The sequence below is a fragment of the Saccostrea echinata genome, unplaced genomic scaffold (assembly GCF_033153115.1).
Source record: "Saccostrea echinata isolate AGI-Se365-2 ecotype Australia unplaced genomic scaffold, CSIRO_AGI_Sech_v1 ptg000020l, whole genome shotgun sequence".
In the NCBI taxonomy this organism is placed as follows: Eukaryota; Metazoa; Mollusca; class Bivalvia; order Ostreida; family Ostreidae; genus Saccostrea; species Saccostrea echinata.
The window spans coordinates 6181419-6201920 of NW_026889769.1; the positions used below are offsets into that span (position 1 = coordinate 6181419).

General features: G+C 34.5%; 1 protein-coding gene across 3 annotated transcripts; it reads left to right on the forward strand.

The window, feature by feature from the left end:
• The first annotated feature begins 36 nt into the window (after positions 1–36).
• Positions 37–17647, forward strand: LOC133189999 (sorting nexin-17-like). 3 transcript variants are annotated; one of them, XM_061325474.1, is made up of 16 exons: positions 37–206; positions 1706–1780; positions 1935–2052; positions 5166–5230; positions 7138–7248; positions 7886–7976; positions 8131–8221; positions 8619–8688; positions 9123–9215; positions 9430–9570; positions 10699–10761; positions 11589–11711; positions 12891–12968; positions 13371–13445; positions 13612–14977; positions 15019–17647. In XM_061325474.1, exons 1-15 carry the CDS (start codon positions 147–149, stop codon positions 13684–13686), a joined length of 1329 nt encoding a protein of 442 aa, XP_061181458.1. In that variant the 5' UTR covers positions 37–146; the 3' UTR covers positions 13687–14977; positions 15019–17647. The 3 variants fall into 3 exon arrangements, with proteins under 3 accessions (XP_061181458.1, XP_061181459.1, XP_061181460.1); XM_061325475.1 differs by having other exon boundaries at positions 15042–17647; XM_061325476.1 differs by having other exon boundaries at positions 13612–14873.
• The last annotated feature ends 2855 nt before the right edge of the window (positions 17648–20502 follow it).

Sequence of the window (20502 nt, forward strand, 5' to 3'; positions counted from 1 at the left end):
ATGCTCGATGCTCGTGAGTAAACACAGATCACGTGATATGTCATTTTTCCAAAATGGCGGAAGTTTAAGGGGTGGAAAATTTTATGACGAAAACACTGCCATGAGTTGTGAGGTTTTTGACAGAGTTTGATAAGCAACACACGAGGATGCATTTTTCAATACCAGATACACAAGATCTTAAAGACGAAACGGGGTCGACATACACGGTAAATGATCACAACATGTTTGTTTATCAGGTCCAGGAAAATCACTATATTTAGCTATATAGCTTAATTTACCTATATAGCTTTATTTACCTATATAATATAGCTTTATTTAGCTATTTTAGAATAAGTTTCTGTTTTATGAAAAGCAAACAAAAAGTCGCATGAAAATTATGGCTGATACTTTTTTAAAAAGGTTTGATAAAAACAACCTAGGGCATAGATAGTAAAAACATTGCCTCTTTTAAACACTTTTTAACCAAAAAATGCATCTCTATTGTTTGGATAGCTGTCCATTACTGGAAGTGCGATGAGGCATGACTAAGTGTGATTGCCTTGCATTGTGCTGAATTATTACCAATCAATTATCTTGTTGACCAAAACTGCTTTTCTTTGTTAAAGTAGCTGCTTATTCACAGATTAACTGTTATACATAGCCCCAAAACTTTTAGATCTTTGACTGCAATTGCACAAAAGGAGAAACATTTTTAAAAGTGGGTTTTTGGTGAATTGTTTTCAGTCCATTTCAAAGTTGAAAACTAATACTGCCTCATTATGCGACTTTTTGTCTGCTTTTCATAAAACAGAAATTTACTCTGAAATAGCTAAATAAAGCTATATTATATAGGTAAATAAAGCTATATAGGTAGATTTAGCTATATAGCTAAATATAGTGATTTTCCTAGACCTGTTTATAACGACTTGAAATAGGGGCCTATTAGATTTTGACTACAAGCACTTGTTTGATTTTTTTTTTGAGACCCCAGCGTTTTCTCAATAAAAGCATATGAATGTAGTTCTGGGGAGGGAGGAATGTCACATAATTTGAAGTTAAATACATTGTGTTATTATTTAGTAAACTTGAATACAGAAACAAGTTGACACAGAATATGCTTTATTAATAAGAAGTTGACGAATTAGGCAGTTATGCATCAATGATCTCAACTCAATAAAGTGTCTGAACCAAAAATGAACTAAATAAAGAATAAAACTTCTTAAACATGATGAAAGAGCCACAACACAAAGCAGCTAGAAGATTGTTATAGTTTGCTAATCCTTTTTTTTAAAATTTGGCAAGTTTAACCACTTTCAAAATTAATGCAGCCTTGATAAGAGTTCTTTTTTCCTTGATTGGGGGAGGGGGTTGGGGGGAGGCAATTATGTACAAAGATTTTTCTTTTTATTAAGGAAACATGCGCAAAATATTTAAATTGAATTATGAATTAAAACATGCGATAAATCTTTCTTCTTAGTAATATTAAAGTAGAATTTTTATTTTATTTTTTTAAATTAATTTTATTTTAGAAGATAATCAGAACTTTCATTCCTGAAATGCTGTGAGAGAGAAGTGTGATTTCTGTAAATTTGGGGTTTTAATTGGTCTATAGATATATAGTATTTGCAGACCATGAAACATGTCAGTTTTGGTTGTAAAATGATAGTTTGAAAGTATACAATGTTTGTGTACAATGGTAAAAAGGATTTTTCATTTTGACTTTCAGAGTTTCAACATACACATTAATGGAGTTTTTCACTGTAGTGTTAGATATAGTGCTTTACACCAATTTCATGAGCAGGTAATTATTAATGACTTCTGTTTATTATTTTAAATTGTTGCTTCTTTTAAACATGTAATTAAAATTAGTACATCTATTAATTTTTAATTTTCTATTTCTTATATTGTTGTTTTGTGAATTAAAAAAATGAAGCACAGTTTATCTTCTTTATTAGCTTAAAAAGGAATTTGGTGGATTATCGATGCCCCCATTCCCGCCAAAGAAATTCTTATCTTTGACGCCTGCAAAAGTGGATGAAAGAAGACAAATGCTAGAGAGATTTATTCAGATCAGTAAGGAAGATGATGTTATATAGATGAATTATCCAATTAATGAACAAATAAAACAAACTGAATGAATCATAATTATTATTATACATGTACGGTGTTTTCCCTTTACTGGTATTTCAAGGAAAAGGGTTTGAGATCAATTGTAACAGGTTAAGGGTTGAGGTTTATGAACAAAATCTCTGTGGACCTTATAACAGTTATGTTTTAAATTTTGATTTCTAAGTGGCATTTATATCAATTTAAGTGGTCAATTTGGCTGGTAGCCAGTTCTTAGGGAAAACTCTGCATGTACATGTTTATCATTGTTTTTATTCTCTACAAAATATATAAATGATTGTTCCATGTTTGTCTTGAACAAGATAGAAGATTGCAAAAGTTGCAGAAGTTAACTTTGAAAAAAAAATAATTTGGTTTTTTAGCTCACCTCGACGAAGTCGAGATGAGCTTATGCTATACCCCCGGCGTCGGCGTCGGCGTCGGTGTCGGCGTCGGCGTTAGCGTCGGCGTCCCAGGTTAAAGTTTTAGGAGCAAGTCCCATTCCCAAGTAACTATAAGCCCTACCTGGACCAAACTTGCATGGATGATGCATCTAGGGATGGACACTACCACACTTGCTTCGGATGCTGGATCTGACCTAGATTTTCCAGATGAGTGACCAGGTTAAAGTTTTAGGAGCAGGTCCATTCCCAAGTAACTATAAGCCCTACCTTGACCAAACTTGCATGGATGATGCATCTAGGGATAGACACTACCACACTTGCTTCGGATGCTGGATCTGACCTAGATTTTCCAGATGAGTGACCAGGTTAAAGTTTTAGGAGCAGGTCCATTCCCAAGTAACTATAAGCCCTACCCGGACCAAACTTGCATGGATGATGCATCTAGGGATGGACATTACCACACTTGCTTCGGATGCTGGATCTGATCTAGATTTTCCAGATGAGTGACCAGGTTAAAGTTTTAGGAGCAGGTCCATTCCCAAGTAACTATAAGCCCTACCTGGACCAAACTTGCATGGATGATGCATCTAGGGATGGACATGGCCACACTTACTTCGGATGCTGGATCTGACCTAGATTTTCCGGATGAGTGACCAGGTTAAAGTTTAAGGAGCAGGTCCATTCCCAAGTAACTATAAGCCCTACCTGGACCAAACTTGCATGGATGATGCATCTAGGGATGGACATGGCCACACTTGCTTCGGATGCTGGATCTGATCTAGATTTTCCAGATGAGTGACCAGGTTAAAGTTTAAGGAGCAGGTCCATTCCCAAGTAACTATAAGCCCTACCTGGACCAAACTTGCATGGATGATGCATCCAGGGATGGACACTACCACACTTGCTTCGGATGCTGGATCTGACCTAGATTTTCCAGATGAGTGACCAGGTTAAAGTTTTAGGAGCAGGTCCATTCCCAAGTAACTATAAGCCCTACCCGGACCAAACTTGCATGGATGATGCATCCAGGGATGGACACTACCACACTTGCTTCGGATGCTGGATCTGACCTAGATTTTCCACATGTGAGACCAGGTTTAGATTTAGGAGTAGTCTCGTTTCCAATTAACTATAAGCCCTACCTGGACCAAACTTGCATGGATGATGCATCTAGGGATGTACACTAACCAACCTGCTTCGAATGCTGGATCTGACCTAGATTTTCCACATGAGTGAATTTTAGCCATATTTTTACCAAATTAGCATGGATGATGTATCTAGGGATGGACACTTCCAGACTTGCCTTGGATTCTGAATCTGATGTACATTTTCCAGATGAGTGACCAGGGTAATTTTTTGGAGTAGCTATATAATATTATGGCCTGTTATGATTAAACTTGCATAGATGGTGCATCTAAGAATGAAAACTTCCAGACTTGCTTTGGATGTTGGAAGTGACCAAAATTTTCTTGATTACTAAACAGGTCAAAAGTTTTTTGAGCAGGTCTATAATTAAATCAAACTTGCATGGACATTGATCTTGGGATGTACCCTAACTAGAAAAAAAATATGATGTGAAATTTGCTTTACATGTAGATAACATTCGTCGAGGTGAGCTTCGTAATCTTTGATTACCTATGTTGTTGTCTAAGTGGGGGGAAAGTTTATTTATTGGCATCTTCAAGTGTGTGTTTGGAGAAGTTTTTGGAGCAGTTTTAACAAAGTACCTACCTGTATACACCTTATCTGGACCACACTTGCATGGATGATGCATCACTACCAGACTTCTATGGATATTGTATTTTATATTTATTTTATGAACCAATGTCCATTCTAAACTTTTTAATGAAGGTCAGTTTCTGAGTGCAAGCCAGTTACCAAACTTGAAATGAATGGATAATGAATGCATCTAGCAATTAGAGATACCAGACATTCATGAAATATTAAATTTATAAAATGACCTATTTTCTTATTATTTATTCATTTGGTATCAGACATAGTCTCGCAGGGTTCGACACTAACGTTAGTCCGTTAGTCTCAGACTAACACATTTTCATTCGGACTAATAAAATCTGTGGCTAATTAGTCCGAGCGGACCATTAAAAATTTCTGGAAAACAATATGAATAAATAACCGATGTCCGATTCTCGACAACTTTTACTGGAAAACCTCCGTGTATTTTTAGATTTCTCGCTTTTGGCGGGTAGTTACGCAATTCTGAGTCATGATCGATATGAAGTAAATGTTTTTAGCGATCATGATTTAGTATGACACTTTAAAGAAAGATGTTGGACGTTTTGGATGTAATGTAAAGACAAAAAAAAAAAAACGAGATCGGGAATACGATCGTACTTGCTGATTGCGAGATTTCAACGAATCTGTGGAATAATGTATTTCACGTAAATGCTTTGTTTATTTCAAAAAAAAAGTATAAAACGTCTATTAATCATGTTAATTGTCAATTTAAATTAATGTTTAAAAACATTGATGTTTCTTTTTCTGTTCTTTTTTTTTTGATGGACTCATAAAATCGTGTGCGTACTAGTAAAAGTAAAGAAGCACTAGTCTGGCCAGACTAAAGCCTAAAAATGTTAGTGTTGAACCCTGGTCTCGTTATTGACAGCATTCAAAATACATATGAATATTAACTATATTTATGTATTTTTTTAATAATAGTAAGCCAGGATCCACAGATTTCAAATTCTGACACATTTAATGGATTTTTTCTGAAAGCACAACAGGTAAGGAAATTGTCCATTGTTTTGCACACCACATTATAGCAACATTATCCTTTCCATTTTATGGAATGGATTGCTTGATAAAACTATAAAGATACATGTATATCATTTTGTTAAGGGAAAATGCATAAAAAAACATAGTTGATGGCCTTTACATCTATTTATAGTACATATATTGAATTCTTTAAGTGCAAGAATTCTATTATTTTCCCTACTCTAAAGATACTGCTAGAGTGTGCTGCTCTTGTTGATCCCATTATAAATGAATGGAGAAAAAGATAAGGTGCAATTTGATATCTCAACAAGTGGCACTTCCTACTTCATCATTTGAGTCAGTTGAGTGGGTAATTTTTAAGTGGGCTAAGCCTTTTATAATTGTTTCCTCAATCCAGAGTATTTTTAGTTATACTTGTCATATTTAAGTATAAATGAAACAAGTTATATTTACACCTGTTATCACATAGGGTACAGATTAGGATAGACCCAGAGATTTTCTGCATTGTCACCTGTTATACAAATTAAAGTGAAAAAAAATCGGGGGATAGGATGAGGCTTCATTGTTACTGAAAATTGATACATGTATAATAAATATAAAAACCATGGAAAAATTAAAATAATTCACGTTTTATTTACATGTAACAAATTCTGCACAGCTTTTATTAAAAATAACTAGACATAGGGAAGTAAATGGACCATACTGTTTAATTGCTGTACAATTTTACCTTACAAAGGAAGTTATGTAATACATAGCTTTTAGCTCACCTGAGCCAAAGGCTTAAATGAGCTCGTATTCGAATGTGTTCATTGCCCTCTGTTCATTGTGTATCTTTAACCTATCCTTTTCTCCAGCGACACTTAGCCAATTTCATCCAAACTTGCCACAAAAACCTTGGTTAAAGTGGATTCAAATTTGAGAGTAAGGAAAGAGATATTGAGAATGTGGTGAGATAATGTAAACATCTTCTTAAAAACTACTTGGCCAGAAAAGACAAAACTTCCTTATTGAGAGTAATTCAAGTTTTAGCAGAATATATAAGTTTGTTCAAATCATGACCACCAATGGGTAGGAGGGGGCCACAATAGAGGGTGAAAGTTTTATATGGGGATATATTGGAAAAATCTTTTTTGTCAAATAACAGGGCTATAGTTATCCATAATATAATATAAGCATTTCCATGCATTGTAGAAAATATCAATTTCATTTAAATCATTACTCTTGGGGCTAAGGTGGGGCCACAATAGGGGGGTTAATTTTTGACATTAAAATATAGATAAGAAAAAATCTTTAAGAATAAGAGGGATACCATTAGTCATATAAATATTGATGATATTAATCAATAATAAATATAAGTAATTCAATATACTTAATTTCTATATAGTAAATATTTAGGTTTGTTCAAATCAAAGCCCTTGGAGTGTATGCCAGTAAGGTGTCAAATTGATTAGGAGAATTTAAAAAAAAATCTGATGAAAAACATCATGGTTGTTATTATCATTTTGATATAGAATCATCCCTATGTATAGTAGATTCAAGTTTTGTGAGGTGCAATTGTACAGTCACAATAGGAAATCAAATTGGCACAGAAAAAAAAGAAAAGACTTAAAAGATCTTCTAAAGCAGGGTCAAGATGACTTAGTGGAATGCTGTGACCCATGGGCATCATGTCAATGGCTCTTTTGTTGGATATTTTGAAAATTAAGGAATTCATTTGGAAGTACATATTTAAGATTATTTTAGCATTTCTGATTTAAAATGAAAGGATTTGTATTAAATTCTTTATCAGATAATCAACTTAATAAAATAATGGTTCTATAGGCAGAATTACAATTAGAATTGTGTATAGATGCTGTTCTACCTATCTTTCTTGGATATTTTGGTGGCATATTCTGACACAACTTCTTTTTTGTAGGAGACCCAAAAGGAGCCATCTGAGGCAGTGTCCCTTGATGTCTACCTGATGAATGGTCATAAGATCACGGTCAAAATCATGTCCACAGACCAAACAGAGGATGTTTTAGAGGTAGAGAAATCACTATTACTTTTGTAATAGAGGATTCCCTATTCCTGAAGTGTAATTTAAATTAATACACTGATCTCTAATGCTGATTTCTCGAATACTATGGATATGTCGATGTGATTTGGAAGTCCCAACCACTTATTCTTAAAGTATTTTACCCTTGATATCTGGAATTCTCGGATGTCTCAAAGTTTTTTCTTGGTCCCATTGAGTTCGAGAAAATGAGGTTTGACTGTATACAAAAGAGTAGGTAATAAACACTACAGACCTTGATTCATGCTACCATCCCAGTAATGTAGACATGCTACAAGGTTTGAAACTGAACTGTGAGAATGAAATTCCACATGGTTTGAAGAAAAGGCACAGGGATTAAGTAGATGTATGCTTTGAAGAATTAGTAGCACATTTCAGGGTCTGTAGATTTATAGTTAACAATTGAATAATCACTTGGAAAATTTTGTATTTTTAGACAAAGGATGTATTTGGTCTTTATCACCTCTAATTAAATGCTTTAATTAATTATGGTAATGTTTATTGTACTTTTAGTTGTAGAATTTCAGTCATTATGAATATTTGGTTTTTATCATCTTTAATTAATGCTTTAATTAATGTTAACTGATAACTTTGGTTCCTGTTTCAGGCTGTTGCATCACAGATAGAACTGCCCGATGAGTTTGTCTATTACTTCGGTCTATTTCTAGTTCAGAAAGAGGAAGGTGGAGATAATTCTAGTAAGAATCCGATGGTCACTTTATTGATAACCAATGCCTTACTTTATACTTGTACTTTCACTTCCGTCTTAGAGCATTTTTGAAAAACTAATTATTTTTTATCAATTGATTTTAATTGAAGGAAGTCATGTCAAAGATATATTTTTTATTCCAGTCATCAGAAAACTACAGGAATTTGAATCACCTTACATTTCCTTGAAGTATGCCAACAATGTGGGCTCACACAGAATTGTCCTGCGCAAAAGGTAAAAACTTCAAATCCCACAACACCCACCAAATAGGCAGAAATAAAGTGTATTTATAAATATAATATAAGGTACAGTGTATATGTAGCAGTACCATTCTGTATATAAGTCAAAAGGTTTCTTATAAGAATAATACATACATGTACCATATGTGTAGTATATGGACACAAACATGGGATGAAATTACACTAATATTCTAGCAGAAATTAAGGAAACTGATAAAATATGTTTGAGAAGTATTTTAGGAACTTTCCAAGTACACATACTTATTTGGATTTAACGATACCGGTAATTATTATAAGCCTAAGGGCATTTTTTCCTGTTTTTGTTGTTGTTTTTTTTTGCATAATTGCATAATGTGTGTACATTTAGTTAAAGTTTGATCCCTATTTTTCAGTATCTGGGACTTGGCCTATGAAGATGACTTACTCGATAATAAAATTGCAATGAATCTCCTCTATGTTCAGGTACATGTATTCTGTATATGTTCATGTAGTGGAAGTTTTCAGTGTTTGGTACATGTATATGTTCATGTAGTGGAAGTTTTCAGTGTTAGGTACATGTATATGTTACTGTAGTGGAAGTTCTCAGTGTTGGGTACATGTATATGTTACTGTAGTGGAAGTTTTCAGTGTTAGGTACATGTATATGTTCATGTAGTGGAAGTTTTCAGTGTTAGGTTTATGTATATGTTCATGTAGTGGAAGTTTTCAGTGTTAGGTACATGTATATGTTACAGTAGTGGAAGTTTTCAGTGTTAGGTTTATGTTCAGGTATATGTATATGTTACTGTAGTGGAAGTTTTCAGTGTTAGGTTTTAAAGTCACTTAAGTACACATTTATTGTAAAGTCTATGAAAAAATATATACATGTAACTTTTATTTTTTAACTTTGATTGTAGGCAGTGAGTGACATTGAAAGACAATGGACACTGGGAACAAAGGAACAACTCCGTCACCTAGCAACATTACAACAAAGGGGATCCAAAAGGGAGGTGAGATATGCTAAGGTGTAGGTAAAATAAACAGGTTGAAAAGAAAACAAATGTGTATTTCAGTATTAATACATGTAAGTATTAGTCCATGTACATGTATTTTAATTAAGTCCTTTATTACACCGAGCTTTTTTGAATCTGTAGATATTCAACTTTGTGTAGAAAATTAATATATATGCATAAGTGTTGAATCTACCGTAGCTTTCTCTTTCAGTACTTGCGTCTTGCAAGGACCATGAAGTACTATGGTTATATACAGTTTAAACCTTGTGTAACTGACTATCCTCATCCTCACTCTCGTGTGTTCGTGGCTGCTGGGCATCGAGAACTCAATTTCAGGATACAGACAGATTCGGTAATTATCTGCTTCAATACCATCATAGAATGTATATGATTTGCAAAGAAATCTCACCTTGAATAACCAATGTTAAGATTGTTATAGTCAGATACACATCATTCTACTGAATTATGTCAACTCAGTAATTTCTGAAGAACAGTGGAGCCATAGTGACTTAGGTGAGCATTGTGGCCCATGGGCCTCCTGTTTTTTTCTGACACTTCAAAGAATATACAAAGGAAAACACAGTAAAGCTTGGTTATAGCGAAGTCCTGGGAACCTCAGTATATCTGTAATTTGTTATAACCATATGATGATTGATTGTATATTCTTTTACGTCCCATTCTAGAATTTTACACTTATATAGAGACATCACCAAGGACTTTAAATTTAGACCTATGCTCAGCCATTGAGCAGTGAAGGTTTTTTATTGTGCCAGTGCCTATTTGACACAGGGCCTCAATTTTAAGGTTTCATCCAAAAGTCCCGCTACTTTCACTTCTAATGCTGGGTGCTTGGGCGAAGGAACAGTCACATCCTATGTTTACGTCTTATGTTTGATGTAGTATAGTGAACAGAATCGAACCCAAGCCTCCAGATCACGAAGTGAATGCCCTACCACTAGGCTACTGTGACCAGTTCTATGTGACTAATTTGTTAAAGTATATATTATCACAAATTTGCAATATACATTTATCTATTTTCTTCAAATGTGACTCCCCAATATGTTCAGAGAACTATTAAATACAAAACTTACCTTGGATTACGGGTACTAAAGTTTTTTGATGAATTGAATGTTAAATACATGTATATTAATGTCAAATAATGTCAGTTTTTCTTAAAATTTTATAATCTAAAAAAAATTGTTATAAAAAACAAGGCAAATTTTTTTACTTATAACCTTGAAGGAACACAAAATCAGTTCACTATATCCATAACTTCGCTATATCAGAGTTCATTTTAACCATAAAATTTTGCAAGGAATTTGTTTAGAACTCAAAAAACTTTGTTTTATCTGTGAATTCCCTATATCCATGTTTGTACTAAACAAGTTTTACTTTTAATTAAATAATTTGGGCATGTAGAATGAGTGAGCCTCAAACTAAAAGTACACTCTATCTTACTACTTCATGAACTCTTTTGTAGAGCACAATGAAGGAAGGAAGCTTTAAGATCACCAGAATGAGATGCTGGAGAATTACTACCTCTGTGAGTAATGTACTTATTACTACCTCTGTGAGTATTGTACTTATTACTACCTCTGTGAGTATTGTACTTATTACTACCTCTGTGAGTATTGCACTTATTACTACCTCTGTGAGTATTGTACTTATTACTACCTCTGTGAGTATTGTACTTATTACTACCTCTGTGAGTATTGTACTTATTACTACCTCTGTGAGTATTGCACTTATTACTACCTCTGTGAGTATTGTACTTCTTAATACCTCTGTGAGTATTGCACTTATTATTACCTCTGTGAGTATTGTACTTATTACCTCTGTGAGTATTGTACTTATTACTACCTCTGTGAGTATTGCACTTATTACTACCTCTGTGAGTATTGTACTTATTACTACCTCTGTGAGTATTGCACTTATTACTACCTCTGTGAGTATTGTACTTATTACTACCTTTGTGAGTATTGCACTTTAAATTGTGTAAATTTGTATTTGATCTTTGACCTCAAAATAAGGTTGTTGCTTTTGTATAGCTTTACAGTTATGACCAAGGATAAAGGATGGATAGAAAGAAAAATTACTATAATGGGGACTTTAAATAAATGCCTACAAATCTTGTATATTTAGCTTAAGATAACAATTCAGCTGTTTGGTATTGATATTGATGATTTCAGTATAGGCAATATCATAAATTTCTTGTAGAAATGAAATTTAGATGTGTTATATTTTGAAATAGAGTGAAAATGTACCATTGGATAAATATCACTGATGAAATATTTTTATTAATCATCTGTACTGCAAGATTATGCCTCCTTTGGTCAGTTAAAAAATCCATTTGTATGACTGATTTTATAGATGCCTGAATCCAATGGACAAATAGCCCTAGGTGGTCAGTCAAGCAAACCCAAGCTGGAGTTGTCATTTGAATATTTAATGGCAAAGGACACATTGAAATGGATCACTATAACCACAGACCAGGTATGTGTAATTAAAAAGAAATGGTGTATTGTCAGTTTAAACAGCAATGTCATTTGTGTGTCATTAGAGAGGTTGAGATTCCATACGTGTACGTGTACGAGTACGTCTAGTAGGGGAATTCCCTAAATTTCTTGCGTATTACGTCATCAGTTTTGGTGTTGATAGGTTTTCTACACGTTCCTACAACTTGTAAAAAGGCATCTACACGTAGGTGTAAACTTGTAGCTTTTTCAGTAAAAACTAGTCAATTTATGTGTGAAACTGTTATTGTTATTAATTATTTAGGATGTTGAGTTTCATGAGCACTTATTTTAACCATGTTTTGCCCACTACATGTAACTAAAGTCAAACTAATTTCACGTAACTACAAAATAGTTGAAACAGAGACACCGATTACAGTCTACACGTTCATGTTACGCGTCATTGAATCTCAACAGACAAATTTCAAACAACGTGTACGTGTACGTCAAAGTTTGTACACACGTACACGTACGCGTACAAGTTTAAAATCTCAAACTCTCTATTGTAAACAGCAATGTCATTTGTATGTCAGTGTAAACAGCAATGTCATTTGTATTAGTTTGAACAGCTATTTCATTTGTGTGTCAGTGTGAACAGCTATGTCATTGTGTATCAGTGTGAATAGCAATTACATTATGTGACAGTGTAACAGCTATGTCATTGTGTGACAGTGTAACAGCTATGTCATTGTGTGACAGTGTAACAGCTATGTCATTGTGTATCAGTGTGAACAGCTATGTCATTGTGTATCAGTGTGAATAGCAATTACATTATGTGACAGTGTAACAGCTATGTCATTGTGTGACAGTGTAACAGCTATGTCATTGTGTGTCAGTGTGAATAGCAATTACATTATGTGACAGTGTAACAGCTATGTCATTGTGTATCAGTGTGAATAGCAATTACATTATGTGACAGTGTAACAGCTATGTCATTGTGTATCAGTGTGAACAGCTATGTCATTGTGTATCAGTGTGAATAGCAATTACATTATGTGACAGTGTAACAGATATGTCATTGTGTGACAGTGTAACAGCTATGTCATTGTGTGTCAGTGTAACAGCTATGTCATTGTGTGTCAGTGTGAACAGCAATGTCATTTACCGGTATGTTAGTCATTGTGTATCAGTGTGAAGAGCAATTACATTTATATTTCAGGCAATTCTGATGAGTATGTGTCTACAGTCAATGGTGGATGAACTGATCATGAAAAAGCAGGGAAAGAAAATCAAAAAGGTTTGCACATAACAAAGCAGAAATTACAATGATAAAGCATATATGTGATACATCACAGATTGTCTGAAAAACTTGCAGAATTTGGTAACCAAAACGTCTTCTTGAATATTCAAGATAAAAATCTCTGACACAGAAAACATACCCCCCTCTCCCCCCCCCCCCCCCCCCCCCCCCCCCTTAAGAAAAAGAAAGAAAAAGTAAGTTAAATGTACGGATAATGAAAATACATGTTAGTATGAAAATCATTGTCCTTCATGTTTATGAATTATGAATTCCTAGGCTATAAGGAAATAAACATGTACATGTATGAACTACATACAGTCATATCAGGACCCTGGTAAAAATGTGAAAACTTTATATTGAATTGTCATGTAAAACCATTCATGCTTGTGATTTTTACAGCCACAAGACAGATCCAAGATGGATTCTCGGACAGCCCAGCAAGAAAACAGTTATCAGCCAAGCAAAGCTGTGGATGTAAGGATGCTACTTTAATAATGATTGCTGAATTAAAATTTCTATAACAAATAAAAAATGTTAAGTGTTTAATGCATAATTACATGTTTCTACATTAGTTTTGTTACATTTTATTACTTATAATTTCATTAGATACATGTTAAATGGTACATATTCTTTTTATCAGGAAAAGCCCAAAGGAAAGAATAAGACTTTTGTTGAAAACAATGCATTTGATACTATTGGTGATGATGACCTTTAACCTACCTACTACGTCAACCAATGAAAAATCACCTCACAAAAGAGAGAGATAGAAGATGATATTACAATACAGGATCTAGTCAGAGATAGAGAAAACAAGCGATTTATGAATTTCAGATAAAAAGGTGCTCAAGTTGATAACCACATTATTTGAAATGTATAATAGATTGTACAATATACACGTTGGCAAACTAGCATGTTTGCTTATTTGTTGTTGAAACTGTACATATCCTTTTAAGGCACATTACACCTACATTGTATAAAAAAACAAAACATTCCAATTTTTAGTGCAACCTTAAAGGTTGTTAATCAAAATATCACTTTCTGTTACACCCATGGTATATTTTGTACAGTGACCAAGTTTTATGTTCTTGGGCCAGTAATTTGATTTTACATGTATATTGATGTTTTAATTACATGTATGTTGTGTACTAAATGTTACTTCCATTCCATAATATTCCTAAAGTAATGCCATAAATAGCTTCACTCATCAGCACTGAATTTTTTCAGAACAGTCACCCTGGTATATTGTATATTACATGTGTTTGTTTTCTACCAGTAATCCATAACTTAAGCAAAACCTATCTTTGGCACTTCTAATTTCTTCTGTGGATTCACAAATGATTCCGCACAACAAATTATTGTGGGATGTACTGTATATAGTTGTGTATGTTTCATACATTTTATTCTCTGTGGTTGCTTTCTTGAAAACAAGAATGTTTTGCATGATGTTTAGAATGCATGGTTCCAAGACACTGCATGTATCATGTAGCTGTTCCATGGCATAAACACATGTACATGTACCATAAAATCAAGCATTTATCCAATGCATTTGAGCATTTCATTTACACAACAATGGTCAGATTTGACACTCGTTAACATAATTCTGTAAATACCGGTAAAATATTTAATCATATAAAAAAATTCAAAATGAGCTTTTGATTTAAAATGCATATTTGAGTGCTTGCCTAAATTAATAAGGTAGTGCTAAACAGAGTTATACCAATGTGTAAATACATGTATTAAACTGCGTGTCATTTTAATATTATCACTTGTTTTTCTTCATGACATATTAAACTGAAATTTTCTGTGCAAAACTGCAGCATAAATATGGATTGTCAATCCAAAATAGACAACTATATTTTCACATCTTTTAACTTAATGGATAAGAATATACACATATTTTTAGTATTTAATCACTAGTAAGAGAGATTAATGTCAATCTGTTCACAAATTTTATTTAAAGCCCATTCTGTTGAAGTAAATGAGACAACAAATTTACAGTAGTTCATGTTCAAGCTAATGTTCAGTTCATATTCAAGCTAATGTTCAGTTCATGTTCAAGCTAATGTTCAGTTCATGTTCAAGCTAATGTTCAGATAGAAATTCACAAGACTTTGACACTGATTTTAAAAATTCTGTTTCTGTTCACTCTTGTTGATATGTTACCTTGACTTCATGTATTTGTTTTATGTGCAATATTTTATCCTTTGTGAAATAAGGAAATCTCACATGGATTAGAGTGTCTGTATTCTATTCATAACCAAAGGCAGGCCAAAAAATCATATCTGTCAAATTACAACTGCAAAAATTTTATTCCCACCAAAGTTGTTCACCCCTTGCATACAGAAAACTAAACAGCATTCCGTAATGCCAAGACATTTCTGGTGATTATACTAGGTTTTCTTTTGTCTCAGTGGTTCTTATTGTACACAATGAATGAATTGGAGTATTGTTTCACCATCAAGATACTAAATCCTTATGAGGCTTTTACTAGTAGATTTTTAAAAAAACCCTTAGGATATAATTCCAAGCAGAAACATTGGGAACAAATTTGAGGAATTGGTTAGGTGTTGTTTGAATGCTTCTTGTTTTAGAACAAAAGATCTTGCCCCCTTAAACACTGAAGTATTCAAACAAAATAATTATATGTTAAATATTGATTTTAAAGAAGTATTATTAGTAGTATTTGATTAAGTTGTAGGTTGTGTTTAGAACCATGCAGCTGTGAAGTAGAAAGTCTAAATTCAGCAATACAGTTATTTTTAAGATAAATTTGTGGATTGATTTGTTATTTAAAATCCTGTATGAAATGATTTTTGTTATCTAGTTCTGTTAATTATATTGTTGGAGATACATTAGTCTAAAATATGTTGTATTGTCAAACATTTTTTAAAAGTTTTGAATACCTAATATCATGAGAAAAGTGCCATAAATAATTGTTAAAATCTAGAAAGATTGTAGTCTTTGTACCAAATAACTACCTTTGTTCATTTATCAATAACTTTTTAGCTCACCTCGACGAAGTCGAGATGAGCTTATGCTATACCCCCGGCGTCGGCATCGGCGTCGGTGTCGGCGTCGGCGTTAGCGTCTGTGTCCCAGGTTAAAGTTTTAGGAGCAGGTCCATTCCCAAGTAACTACAAGCCCTACCTGGACCAAACTTGCATGGATGATGCATCTAGGGATGGACACTACCACACTTGCTTCGGATGCTGGATCTGACCTAGATTTACCGGATGAGTGACCAGGTTAAAGTTTTAGGAGCAGGTCCATTCCCAAGTAACTATCAGCCCTACCTTGACCAAACTTGCATGGATGATGCATCTAGGGATGAACACTACCACACTTGCTTCGGATGCTGGATCTAGTGTAGATTTTCCGGATGAGTGACCAGGTTAAAGTTTTAGGAGCAGATCCATTCCCAAGTAACTATAAGCCCTACCTGGACCAAACTTGCATGGATGATGCATCTAGGGATGGACACTACCACACTTGCTTCGGATGCTGGATCTGACCTAGATTTTCCGGATGAGTGACCAGGTTAAAGTTTTAGGAGCAGGTCCATTCCCAAGTAACTATAAGCCTTACCTTGACCAAACTTGCATGGATGATGCATCTAGGGATGGACATGGCCACACTTAGTTCGGATGCTGGATCTGATGTAGATTTTCCAGATGTGTACCAGGTTAAAGTTTTAGGAGCAGGTCCATTCCCAAGTAACTGTAAGCCCTACCTGGACCAAACTTGCATGGATGATGCATCCAGGGATGGACACTACCACACTTGCTTCGGATGCTGGATCTGACCTAGATTTTCCAGATGTGTACCAGGTTAAAGTTTTAGGAGTAGGTCCATTCCCAAGTAACTGTAAGCCCTACCTGGACCAAACTTGCATGGATGATGCATCCAGGGATGGACACTACCACACTTGCTTTGGATGCTGGATCTGACCTAGATTTTCCACATGTGAGACCAGGTTTAGATTTAGGAGTAGTCTCGTTCCCAAGTAACTATAAGCCCTATCTGGACCAAACTTGCATGGATGATGCATCTAGGGATGTAAACTAACCAACCTGCTTCGAATGCTGGATCTGACCTAGATTTTCCACATGAGTGAATTTTAGCCATATTTTAACCAAATTAGCATGGATGATGTATCTAGGGATGGATACTTCCGGACTTGCCTTGGATTCTGAATCTGACGTACATTTTCCAGATGAGTGACCAGGGTAATTTTTTGGAGTAGCTATATAATATTATGGCCTGTTATGATTAAACTTGCATAGATGGTGCATCTAAGGATGAAAACTTCCAGACTTGCTTTGGATGTTGGAACTGACCAAAATTTTCTTGATTACTAAACAGGTCAAAAGTTTTTTGAGCAGATCTATAATTAAATCAAACTTGCATGGATATTGATCTTGGGATGTACCCTAACTAGAAAAAAATATGATGTGAAATTTGCCTTACATGTAGATAACATTCGTCGAGGTGAGCTTCGTAATCTTTGATTACCTATGTTTTTAAAATCATATTGATTTTTTTCATATTTTAACAGATATGTATACAAAAATTATAAGAAACAAACTACACAGTATCCTAACATTTAAGATTTTTTATCACTGTTATGTCATTCCATGTACAAAGAGATAAAAATAAAACTAAGAAATGCTACTGTATTTCAGCTCATGTCAGTTAATATATTATGTCCTGAAGATCACCAAGTTTTTATGACATATTATTAAACAGGTCAAAGAATCTACCTTGTATGGCTATTGTGATTATGGTGCACAGGATGCTTGCCACAAACAATTGTTCAATCTGATAAATGAATAGCAAAGTTTACTACAAAGTTTACATTTTACAACATTTCCATTTTCTTGCTCTTGGAAAACCATTTTTAGCTCACCTCAACGAAGTTGGGGGAGCTTATGTAATACCCTCGGTGTCGGCGTTGGCGTCCCAGGTTAAGGTTTTTGGAGCAGTTTTCTTTTAAAGTACTTCTATGGCCTATATTAGTCAGAGATGCATGGAGGATGCTTCTAGTGTGTTTCATTGTACCAGTCAAGGTTTCAGATGCTTCAATTTCAGCTAAAGAATGACCAGGTTAATGTTTTTGGAGCAGGTTAAAGTTTTTGGAGCAGGTGTCATTTCCAAGTAACTATAAGCCCTATATTGACCAAATGTGCATGGATGATACATCTAAGCATGCACACTACTGAACTTGCTTCGGATGCTGGATCTGACCTACATTTTCCGAATGAGTGACTAGGTTAAAGTTTTTGGAGTAGATCTCATTTCCAAGTAACTATAAGCCCTATATTGACCAAACTTGCATGGATGATACATCTAAGGATGCACACTACTGGACTTGCTTCGGATGCTGGATTTGACCTATATTTTCCGGATGAGTGACCAGGTTAAGGTTTTTGGAGCAGATCTCATTTCCAAGTAACTATAAGCCCTATATTGACTAAACTTGCATGGATGATACATTTAAGGATTCACACTACTGGACTTGCTTCGGATGCTGGATCTGACCTACATTTTCCGGATGAGTAACCAGGTTAAAGTTTTTGGAGTAGATCTCATTTCCAAGTAACTATAAGGCCTATCTGAACCAAACTTGCATGGATGATGCATCAAGGGATGAACAATCTCAAACTTGCTTCGGATGCTGGATTTGACTTACATTTTCTGGATGAGTGACTAGTTTTAAGTGTTCTGATAAGTCTATTCCCAAGTAACTGCAAGCCCTATTAGACCAAAATTGCATAAATGTTGCATCTAGGGATGCACACTCCTAGATTATTAGTTTAGTGTGGGACTTTGCCTTACTTAAAGACAACATTTGTTGAGGTGAGCTCTGTAATATCTGATTACCTATGTTTTCTTCATGCATTTCACAGATTAAATTCTGGTTATTTTAACAAGATGCTCATGGACTACAATGCTCATCTGAGTCACCATAGTCCAGGTGTTCTTCAGACAATTAAATAATCCTCCCCTTCTTCATTCATATAAAAAAAATTCTGAGCCCATATTGTGGCCCACTCCATGGCCAAGGAGTCATGACATAATTGAACTTGAATTCACACGTCATGGGGATGCATCATTATCTATATGACTAGCACAGCCTTGCTGTTCTGGAGAAAAAGATTTCTCAAGATTTTTTCCCCTTATCTTTGTATACATGTACATGCTTTATGTAAAAATTGATTCCAATTTTAGCCCTTCCCTACCCCCAGGGTTCATTATTTGAAAAACAAAGTTGAATCCACACAACTTAGGAATGTTTGAATCTGCACAATTAACCTAATTGCAGGCGTATGACTAATCATGGTCCTGCTGTTCTCGAGAAAATGATTAAGAAATTTTCCTACACATTCCCATTTAAAACATTGATACTCTATTGTGGCCCCACCCCTACCCCCAAGGACCATGATTTGAAAAAAAAACAAACAAACTTGAATCTGCATTACCTGAGAATGTTTGTATATTACATGCTTATAACAAAGTGCCAGAGACAAACAATTTTGCTTTGTTATAAATGCAATTCGTAATATCTGTTTAGTTCACAATATTTAATTAAAGTGACTGGGAATGAAAAATGCTTCACTGTAAGTGTTAATTTATTATAAGTGTGTTCACTACAAGCATGTTTTACTCTTAATTTCTCTGATCATGGCCCTGCTGTTTTTTATGCCCCCACCATAAAATGGCCGGGAGCATATAGTGTTACCCTGTTTTTTATCATTCTATCATTCTATTATTCCGTCATCATTGACTTTCCGTTCATTATCTCAGCAACAGTTGCTCATATTCAACTCAAATTAGTTTGATATATGGATACATCATAGGAATACGCATGTCAAGTTCGAATTTGGTCATTGTCCGATGATTTTTGACAGAGTTATCCCTCTTGATTGTAGGAAAAAATAAGAAATTTTCAGTTTCCACTTTTTAGCTCACCTGAGTTGAAGGCTCGAATGAAATTTGTCCGTTGTCTGTCGTCGTCATTGTAAACTTTTCACATTTTTATCTTCTTCTCAAGAACCACTGGGCCAATTTCAACCAAACTTGCCACAAAATGAAGGGCCACACTTTCTTCCAAGGGGAGATAATTATGATTTTGCAAAAAATGAATGGCATCATTTAAAAATCTTCTCAAGAACCACTTTGCTTGAAAGTATGAAACTTATGTGGAATCATTGTAAGGTAATGTATATTCAAGTTTATTCAAATTATGACCCCCCGGAGGTAGGGTGGGGCCACAATGGGGGATCAAAGTTTTGCATAGGAATACATAAGAAAAATCTTTAAACATCTTCTCAAAAACAGCAAAGCCATGATTAGCCATATTTATGTGGAAGCATCCTCAGGTAGTGTAGATTCAAGTTTGTACAAATCAAGACCCCCGGGATAGGGTGGGGCCACAATGGGTGATCAAAGTTTTACATAGGAATACATAGGAAAAATCTTTTAAAATCTTCTCTAGAACATAGAGCCAAGATTAGTCATATTTATATGGAAG

Coding starts and splice junctions, on each gene's coding strand:
- LOC133189999 (XM_061325474.1), top strand. CDS start 147: ATGCATTTTTCAATACCAGATACACAAGATCTTAAAGACGAAACGGGG. Junction 2,053..5,165: donor AGAGAGATTTATTCAGATCA/GTAAGGAAGATG, acceptor TTTTAATAATAG/TAAGCCAGGATCCACAGATT. Junction 7,249..7,885: donor AAACAGAGGATGTTTTAGAG/GTAGAGAAATCA, acceptor TTCCTGTTTCAG/GCTGTTGCATCACAGATAGA.